This window comes from Glycine soja, chromosome 10, assembly GCF_004193775.1.
Source record: "Glycine soja cultivar W05 chromosome 10, ASM419377v2, whole genome shotgun sequence".
Classification (NCBI taxonomy): Eukaryota; Viridiplantae; Streptophyta; class Magnoliopsida; order Fabales; family Fabaceae; genus Glycine; species Glycine soja.
In genome coordinates, this window is record NC_041011.1 from 46,250,794 (window position 1) to 46,261,881 (window position 11,088).

General features: G+C 27.8%; 1 protein-coding gene across 1 annotated transcript; it reads left to right on the top strand.

The window, feature by feature from the left end:
• Positions 1-476: 476 nt before the first annotated feature.
• LOC114369502 (scarecrow-like protein 21) lies at positions 477-2,135 on the top strand. The gene has a single exon (XM_028326735.1). It carries the CDS (start codon positions 606-608, stop codon positions 2,001-2,003), a length of 1,398 nt encoding a protein of 465 aa, XP_028182536.1. The 5' UTR covers positions 477-605; the 3' UTR covers positions 2,004-2,135.
• Positions 2,136-11,088: the final 8,953 nt, after the last annotated feature.

Genomic DNA, 11,088 nt, shown 5'->3' on the forward strand with positions numbered 1-11,088 from the left:
TAGGATGATGAAGGGTAACTTGTTAGGGCAATATTTATTAGAAGGAAAACTGTGTAAAGACAATTCTTTCAAGGACGGTACGTTTGATTCCCCATTGACAACGCTGTCTCTTGTCCAATTCATGGGCATCTTCCAAGCCTTCCTTCCCAGCTACCAAAGGAGTAAAAACCCATATACAGGAACCCCTTTAATAATTCATAAAAAAAAAAAAAAAACCCCTTTAATAGATTTGAAAAGCAGTCCAATATAATAATAATGAAAAGATCAATGTAGTGTTTTTTTTTTCCTGACCCAAGACACTGATTCTAAAGAATAAAAAGATACCCTTCTTAATCTCTCCGTCTTATTGGAAAATATATGGGAGAAAAAAAAAATCTCTCTGATATCCTTCTCATCTCTTTCTTGATCTTCTTTTGGTCCTATATATACCCATGTCATGACATGAGGGAATTTTTGTGAGTTCTCCCTCATAAAAGTCCACAAGCATATCAGGTTTATGTCATAGATTACTCTCCCTCACACACACTCTCTCTCATCATACACAAACAGCAAAACAGGTTTTGTTGTTTCTTCTCTTTCTCTCCTTTTTTATTTTTTCTTCAGATATGGAAGATTCAGAGGAGGATGAGCTTTTGAATCTTAGCCTTTCAGTTGCTGCTAATAGGGAAAGGAAAAAGAAGGGAAAGACTACGATTAGGGAACATCACGTTTCCATGACTACTACTACTACAACTAGGAATTCCTATGAAAGCTACCATGAAGGGAAGATCTTTAGGCTTCTCCAAATGAGGGAGCAGATGCTGAGACAAGACCATAGGAGGAAAGGTGTTGTGGAAGATGGCAATGGCCTCCCTTTGATCCATTTGTTGCTCTCAACCGCAACTTCAGTTGATGACAACAACATGGACTCATCCTTAGAGAATCTCACTGATTTATACCAAACCGTTTCCGTAACTGGTGACTCGGTTCAACGTGTTGTGGCCTATTTCGTTGATGGTTTGGCAGCAAGGCTTCTCACAAAGAAATCTCCATTCTATGACATGCTCATGGAGGAACCTACAACCGAAGAAGAGTTTCTTGCATTCACGGATCTCTACAGGGTTTCACCTTACTTCCAATTTGCACATTTCACAGCAAACCAAGCCATTTTGGAGGCCTTTGAGAAAGAGGAAGAGAGGAACAACCGTGCTTTGCATGTCATTGACTTTGATGTCTCCTATGGCTTCCAATGGCCCTCTCTCATTCAATCTCTTTCAGAAAAAGCAACAAGTGGAAACCGCATATCCCTGAGGATAACTGGTTTTGGGAAGAGTCTCAAGGAGCTTCAAGAAACCGAGTCTAGGTTGGTTAGTTTCTCAAAGGGTTTTGGAAGCCTCGTGTTTGAGTTTCAAGGGCTTCTAAGAGGCTCAAGGGTCATCAACCTAAGGAAGAAAAAGAACGAGACCGTGGCTGTCAACTTGGTTTCTTATTTGAACACTTTGAGTTGTTTCATGAAGATCTCTGACACATTGGGATTTGTTCATTCCCTTAACCCCTCCATTGTTGTGGTGGTGGAGCAAGAAGGTAGCAGGAGTCCTAGGAGCTTCTTGTCGAGGTTCACAGACTCCTTGCACTACTTTGCAGCCATGTTTGATTCACTTGATGATTGTCTTCCACTTGAGAGTGCTGAGAGGTTGAGAATTGAGAAGAAGCTTTTGGGGAAAGAGATCAAAAGCATGCTCAACAATGATGTGGATGGTGGTGTGGATTGCCCCAAGTATGAGAGGATGGAAGCATGGAAGGCTAGAATGGAGAATCATGGGTTTGTTGCCACAAAAATAAGCTCAAAGTCTATGATCCAAGCAAAACTGTTGCTGAAGATGAGGACTCATTTTTGTCCTCTTCAGTTTGAGGAAGAGGGAGGTGGGGGTTTCAGGGTTTCTGAAAGAGATGAAGGAAGGGCTATCTCTTTAGGGTGGCAAAATAGGTTTCTGCTTACTGTCTCAGCATGGCAATCAGTCTGAGATGAGATACAAACCCTTTTCATCATTTTGGTAATATAATCTACACTCAAAATGATGATTTTATTAGCTAATATTTTTGTGGTTTTCTTTAATTAGTTTGATTTAGCTCGCTATCTTTTATTTATATATGTTGAAATTATGAAGATCTTTCAGTAGTTAGTAGATTTGTTCAAGTAATGATTACGGTAAATATTTATATATATGAAGCATATATCTATTTTTAGGATCGGAATGTCTGCTTTCTCTTCCTCATTGTTTTAGCACGATGAACCCTAATTTTCCTCTTTCTTTTGACTTAAAGTGGAAAAACCCTAGTTTATGTCATCAACATATATGTCTAATATGAAACTTAGGTTTACCTGAGCAAGATGCGGTTTCTTGTTATCCTAAATTTTATGCATAATCAAGGATTTTATATAGAAGTTGCAGATGACTCATCAATCATCTGCCAGCAAAGAGTTAAAAGAATATTATATATATTTCACTTGTACATGGGAACTGATATTATCCTTGACGAGAAGTGTGAGTAAAAAATAGTATTACGGAAGATAGTCAAACAAGAAGAAAAAAAAGACGAAAATATTTATAACTATCAAGATTCGAGTCATTTAAATTTATGAATTTTTGAAGATAAATTAATTGGAGTTTCAAAATGTAGAGGAGTCTTGGAATGATTAAAGTAGACTAGCAATTAGTACATGGTCATTTTCAAATTAAAATATTTAAAATTGAAAGAGAAAATTTGAGTAAAATACAAAAATGTACATATTAAAAGAAAAAAAATATTATAAAAATATACATAATTAATTAACTTAAAAAAGATTTAAATCATAATAGAGTGACATGTCATTCTTTAGAATTGAGTAACCTAAGAAATTAACTGTTTGATTGTATTCTAGATTTTTTTAAGTGTTTTTTTGTAAAAAAAAATATGAAAGAAAAAAGAAAAGGATGTTTGAAAACTTTTTAGAAACAGTTTCTAAAATTTCATGACTAGTGTTCTTTAACTTTATATACTAGTATATAACAAACTTTTATTTTGATCTTCTAAGTAGACTTAAGAGTTCATTCTCTTCTATATATAAACCTTTTAATGTTGTCTTGGATATGACAATTTTAATGTTTTAACATTGTAGGATGAAAATGATCATATGGCAGCTATGTTAAAGAAGAGTTCGAGAAATAATCGATAAAAAAAATTTACACTTAATAATAAACACTCATTAATTTAATACTTTTGTGGTTTTGCTCATAAGTTAAAAATAAATAGTTTTCAAAAATTAAAAAAAAATAGTTTAATCAATATTTAAGTTTAAACAAACATATGTTTTTTACCATCTCAATTTGTACATGAAATCAACAGATCAATATTAAAAAAAAATCCAGTACACATCAGAAATTGACTCTGATCACTTGAAGCCTGCATGGCTGCATAAAACAACTTTATTAAAGACCATACTAAGAAGATGCAATTTTGGTTCAAATAATGACTAATCAATTATATATCAATGCAATAATTTGGATTGCTATATTTATAACTAAAAATTTAATAACATATTATCTATATTCAACTCCTTTTAAGTATGAAATATACTACTCCTTTCTAATAAAAAAAATATGAAATATACTTTTAGAGATAAAATAAGATAACAACCAATGATTAAAAATTTAAGATTATAGGAACCTCTATATTTTAAATACACATAACATATTTTGTCGTAGTCTCAATTTTAATAAATTATTCTAATATATTAAGAGTACTTTATATCAAGTGTAATGAGTATTAATCAGAGATGTCGTTACTTCTTCATTGAATATGTATGACCACATATTTAAGAAATGCATGAAGTGCGGCCTAATAAGATTTCTCGCAATTGAACACGTAATAAAAAAAGAGCTACTCTAACATAACTTTTAAATAGTTTCATTTTAAATATAAACGTACGTAAAGAATTTTAAATTCTTTTACTGCCATGTTACATAACCCAAATGGACACGAAATGCCTTCCAGAAGCTCCTCTGCCTAGCTACGAATGCATAGCATGTACGCTATTTTGGACTTTGGTTATCAGCGTTGAATCGATTAGTACCCACTAAGTATTATTGTTTTGGTTATATCTTCTGAATGCATGCCACCATGGTTGTTATAACTATTAAGATATTTTTGGCAATTGTCTCATGTTAATTTGTGCAAAAGACGATGTGTATAGGACTATAGGTGTTATAAACCTCTCATTCTAATTCCATGTATAACTAGTGGTAATGATCAGCACATATTGCTGTATAGCAACATTTTCATTTTCATGTCCACTATACTATAGCTACTAAAAACACCAAAAAAGTTGCATTTATTATAGCTTGTAAATCACAATCTGCTATCTCTATGGGGGATCGTGACCCATGAGGGAGTAGTTGCAAACACACTCTCTTATGTTAATGGAATCTCTCATGTGTCAGGGAAAAAGAAACGCAAGATTTTTAGCCATTTAAAGCAATGAAATAGTCAGCAATTTCCCGTAGAACTTCTTTTGCTTTAAAGGAGGTGAATCTTCTGCCTTGACAACCTAGGTTCAGAATTCAGATATTAGGTTAGCAATAGTAAATTAATTAATTTTCTGAATATATCCGATAAGTATAGGGATACAGTACTCCTGATAAATTCGTTAATTGGTGCAGAAAATGTTTATTGCTTTAACAAATTTTGTTGAGTTATACATACACACTTTTTTTATAACATTTTTTTCTATTTTTTTTCTCTAATTTTATTCATCATATTTCATCTTTTAGTTTATACTTTTTTTTTCTTTTTTAACCTTTGTCCTAATTGTTAAAAAAAATACAAAATATTATTGTACTTTTTTATCAGACAAAATACAAAAAAATCTTAATTTTGAGATAGAATTCCCGTAACGTTCTTTCATTACTTCAATTTGTTTAATTTGTTTTTCTTATTTTCTATACTCATAGGTAAAGGTTTTCAATCCAAAACTTGATTAATCACATATTCGTTCAACAAAATAAAAGAATATCAATGTTGATGGGAAAGCTTGCTGTAAATATATTTCAATTAAAAATGATTACACAATGGAAGAGCGGATATCCAAATTCTCAATACTTGAGGTTTTTCACTTATTTTCTATAAGGGGAGAAAATAATGTTTGTTGACACATTAGAAATTTTGTTGAATCAGAACCTCTATTTATAAATTTAATTTACAATATTTTTAATTTGACCTCTCAACAAATTACAAATATCACTTTAATTTATTTTCATAATAACTATATCGTCGTAAGCCTTAAAACTTTATATTCCAAAATAGATCATTTTATTTAAATTTAGTTATGTGATGGCAACATGATAAAAATTAATACTGTAAATTATATGTTGGCAACACATTTTTAACAATATATATATCTATGGCCCCCATGTTGAATTTTGTTCTAATGATTGGAAGTGCATGATTTGTTATATTATTGCTTCTTCCTACATAGAGTTGTCATTATCAAATGCTAAATATCTCTCTCTATCTATCTGGATCTCACCACATCAAATCCAGTTAGCTTCTCCTATTGTGACCACTCAATGCTACCTCCAAGGGGGGGACGAAGGAAGGAAAAGTGTATTTGCCAAAGACATTTTCATGGTTAAGTGAGCAAGAGCCTCACAATAACGGATGATTTTACCCATGGAATTTACCCATTTTATGTAATATGGTTAAAGATAGTTAAAATAAATATAAGAAGTTGTTTCTCAATTAAATTGGGTGACCATTATAATAGTGCAAAATTTTGGTAATGATGATCATAACCCCAAGAGGATCATTAAACACAATCATAATTAAATGAAGTAGTGAATCTAATATTCTTATAAATGATAGATAATAATGCTCCAAAAGGCATTTCCGAAAGCATTTGGAAAGAAAAGAAACTAAATTAATAGTAAAAACTTATATCTAAACTAAAAGTAATACAATATTATTATAAAAAAAATGTGAATCCCCCTATATTGCTTCAATTTGGATCAATTATAGGATGAAATTTGTACATTAATTGAGTCAGAAATATAATGTTAACTTTTATTTGGTTCTCAATCTACAGAATTCGGATTGGAACGATTTTAAAACGAGGTGAAAAAAGACATTCTAAAATATAATTTAGGCAAAAAAAAAAACACAAAAAATGTTAAGTAAAACAATAGATATGTAAATAAGAAATTATGACAGAATTACATAATTAACATTGCGGAAATTAAATAAGAAAACAGAAAATATGAAAGGAAGAATAAGATAGGTGTCATGAACAATGATTTTGATAAGTCTTAGGATCACCATAAGAATTGAGCAATTATTGATAAGATCAAATGGTTCAAGGAAAAATTCTATTAGAGACAATTTTCACGCTTCAATGATAAAATCCAATAAAAATTCATTGTCTATTCGCTTCAAAAATGATTTATACAAATCAATTTTTATGCATTTGGTAGAAAACAAAACAAAAATAAAATCTCAACATGGTAAGTATAACTAAAATGTCTCACTGGTTAGGTGAGGCCTCTATATATTGGGTCCTCTCATGCAATTGAATTATTCTCATATTAGATTAGTTAGTATATGATGTAAAATTTCTAGGATCTTTTTTGTTGCTCTTGTCATGGGTTCTCCCATATCTTACATTGGGTCTTGATTTTCTTCTAGACTTTGGTCTCATCTTTAATATTTTCATAAAAAATAATAATTACAATATTCATAAATTAAATTTAGAATATGCATACATTCATTCATTGTTTGAATGTCAAAGAGATGACCATAGTTAAAAAGATTTAAAGGAATTGTCCCGTTTAAAACAAATCACATATTCAGATAAAAATTACAATATGTACATTCATTCATTTAAAAGAATAGTTACTTCATGTGTGATTTTATTTCTAACACGAAGATGAAAAGGGAAAACTTAGAAAATTGAGATCAAGCAATGTATGCGTTAAAATGTTAGTTCGACCATAAAGTAATGCATGAGCTAAAATATTGCTGAAATGGTAATACGGCCCACGACAAATTTGTGCGAATATAAGATTTTGTGTAAACTTAATTTCCCAACCCTTCACCACAAGATCAAATTTAATGGGTTAAAATTCATTTGATTCTTTCACTGCATCATGGATCATTTAGAATTTACACTATTTCATGGACAAATCTATCTTTACTTCTAAAGATTAAAGACAGTAATAGATAGGATTTGATGGAATGTTATAACGTTTTTACCGCACCGACATTTAAAAAAATGTATTTGGATCCATTTTTTTTTTGGACAGCAGATCCATATTTTCTTGAAAGTCAGATTAAATGACTAGACTTAAACCCTGTTGCATTTTACTGGATGTTTTTTATGGTACATTTTAGTGGATTAGAATATGATATTTTGTAATGTATTTATTTAACAAACTAATAAAATAAAAATGTTATTATAATAATAGAATTAACAATAAAAACCAATAACTAAACAAGAAAATGTAGATTAAGGAATATGGTTCAGTTGATTAAACAAGATACATGAGTGTTATAAAATTCTTTGTATTATGGTCATCGATTCTTAAGAATAAAAAAATATAGGCTAACATAGCATTAAGTAATTTAATTGAAAATGTTCAAACATAATTTGATTCTTAATTATAAAATGTTATAAATAAAATATTTAATTAATTAAAAAATATTTATAAATACTTAAGTTTTAATTGTAAAATATAATAATTAATAAGTATAATATTATTTTTTAGTTCATGTAAACAAATTTAGTATATTTTCAGTTCCTATAAAATCAAAATATACCACTGTTTAAGTTGGAGTTAAGCTTTGTTAATTCAAATCTAATTATAGACCAAACAATAACGTATTTCAATTTTACAGGGACTAAAAATTTACTAGAATAAAAAGTAAACAATTCCAATTTTATAGGAAAAGAAAAAATATTTTAATCTTTAATAAATAAAACCATGCACATTACATGTATTTCTACGGATATCTATATGCATTAGGTTTATGTCTGATTACCATCCTTACAAAAGATGTCATTACAAGAATATATACTAGTTACCCTTCGTACCTTGAATTTAGAGGACACACAAACTTGAATTATCAGTAAGTCTAGTCCAACAATTTACTACCATCAATGAATTGATTAAATTTTTTTAAGTTAAACCGTTTAAAAAATTATTAAATAAAATTAATTAGTTAACCCAACTCGATAAGTCTGATTGATACACACACAACACACGAGTTTTAAAAAATAAATACTAAATAATTTTAAGTGTAGAATTTTATTTTTTTTATCTTATAAATCCAACCACCCAATTTGATTCAATTTATATATTCTCAACTGGGTCATATAGTTTGATTCAAAATATAAAATTAATATTAATTAAGTAAAATAAATTCAAACCTAATTTTTACATCTTCCTATTTTAGTTAATTAATTCAAGTATTTTTATCGTTGTGTAGTTAACTGTGATAACTAGAACATTAATTTTACACCTGCAGATGTATATGCAAAACGATGACATTTGGAGAATGCACGTTCTTTCTTCTTTTTTTTCTTTTTTGTTTCTACAACCCAGATAAAGAGAATGCATGTTTTTGTTAAGTTAAAATGTTATTTTATTTTCGTTTTTAGTTTTCTTATTTTTAATTGAGATATTTTATTTATATTTTTAAAAGATTGGTTAAATTACTTATTTGGTCCCTTTAGTTTCATGATTTATATTTTTTAGTCTCTATAATTTGAAAATGATTTTTTTATTCTTTATGATTAAATTTTAATTCTCTTTTAGTGTCGATAGTTTGAAACTGATAAATACTACATTATTTTGTAATGACCTAAATAAATTTTAAATTAGAATAAAAAATAAGATTAAATGATGAAACATTATAAAAAAATTCACATTAAAAACACTTTAAGTTATGTTTAATTTATATGTATTAATCTTTATATAACACTTTGAATGTCAAAATGTAAATTTGAGTTTAACTTAATAACAAAAAAATTTGTTGTTACTAATGGTGTTTCTCCCTCTTTCCTCAAACTACAGAGCCACCACCCAGCTAGCTACTGTCGTCGCAAGCCACCACGCACCAAAGCTACCCACCCACCTTGCAAGTTGTCGCCATCGCTACACAAAACTTATAACCAAGAGTAGAATCAACAATCAACAAAAAGCAACTAAGAGAAATTAAGTAAAGAAAAGAGAGAAAATATAAAGAAAAAGTCATTGCGGTCATACCTGCAAATGTTGGGAGGGAGAGGAAAGATTTAGGCAAGAGAATGAGACGAAAGAGTAGGGTTGTTGGTGGTAGCTAGAAAGGTCATAAAATTAGCAACTACAATTTTTTTTTTTAAAATATTCATTACGAAAAGTCATTAGATTATGCTCGATAAAATTAGTTGATAACTGATCGTTTGAAGTTAACTTATTAAATATTATAAGATTCGATAAAATTAATTATTGAAAAATATAAAATGAGAAAAAAATAATAAAATTATGATTTATTTAAAAATAATAATAAAAAAATGATATATTAAAAATAAAAGTAAAAAAGATATGAAAAACTAAAAATTAAAATTAGTGTTTTAAAAAAATTTACTTCAAAAAGAATATTTCAAAAAACATTAAAAATTACTTAAAAAAATTTATTTATCGAACAGTTAAATAAGTTTTTTAATAAATAAATAAAATTTAAAACTAACTAAAATAAATTGGTGAACATAACCTTACAAAAAAAACACTTTTTTTGGAATTATTAATTTACAACTATTTAATTTACCAACGACTTGACCTTCACTAATTGGGATTGTCTCATGCCTTATGCTAATTAATTGTCCGTTGTTGGTGATATTAATTTACAACAATTAACTGACAACTTAATTAAAATATATTGAAGATATGATGATTTTTTGTTCTTTCATTATATTATAGATTATTTTATTAGAGTTTAATTTTTATGTAGTTATAATATAAAGAAAAGACAAGGACGGATACGGGGGTAGCACGGGCTTCAGTCCCCCTCTCTCTCAAAAGCTTTTTATTTCTTTTAGTAACCTTTTCTTAAATTTTTTAATTAATATATAATAATTAATGAAATATACACTATTTATAGTAAAAATATATATACTTATTAATAAATCTAATAATATATATATTATCAATGATTATATATTAATTTTTAATAATATTTGTTATCATTAATTATAATTTAACTCAAAGAAATATGTATACTAATTAATAGATACGATAAGAGTGACATTTTTATATTTTTTTTTATCAATTTTTATTAAAATTATATTATAAACATATTAGTATATAATGTTTATATATAATTGTTATAAAAATGGATGACTTTTGGTTATAAGAAAAAAATATGTTTTTAGTTTTTATAGTTTCATTCAATCTCGTGTTTAGTTTTTGAACATTGAGCAATTTAATTCCTAAATTTTAAATTATTTTTAGTCCCTCTTTATCCAAGTTAAAAAAAAGTACAAAAATTGGGGAGCAAGCCAAGAGACTAAAATCATTTTTAAGAAAAAATTCAAAAACTAAATTGCATGATATGAAAATTCGGGGACTAAAAATAAAATTCATCAAAAATAATCAAAAATATAGGTGACCAAAAACTTATTTTATCCTAGTTATTATTATATCTAATGAGTTTGTTTCTTTTTTTGTGATGAAATTATTATTTGTTTGATTGCTATTGTAAAATAAAAAATTCTTTCAAAACTTAAACAAAAAAAATTAATATGAATTATTTGTTTCCTATATCATTTGAATGAAAAAATGGTTTGTTTTACTTAAAAAATTAATAAATAATTTTATAAAATTCATTGATTATTAAATATTTATTTGTTAGAAGTTAGATATTTAAATAATTAAAGTAAAAAAAAAACCAACCATTTTGATGCATTACTAGATCCGTTCCTGTGTAAAGAGTTTTAAAGATTGTAATTTGAAATCATAATCAACGTGACTTATAATTATTGTAAAAATGAACAATTTTTTATTAGATGCCAATATAATTTTTTTTACATAATTGATATAT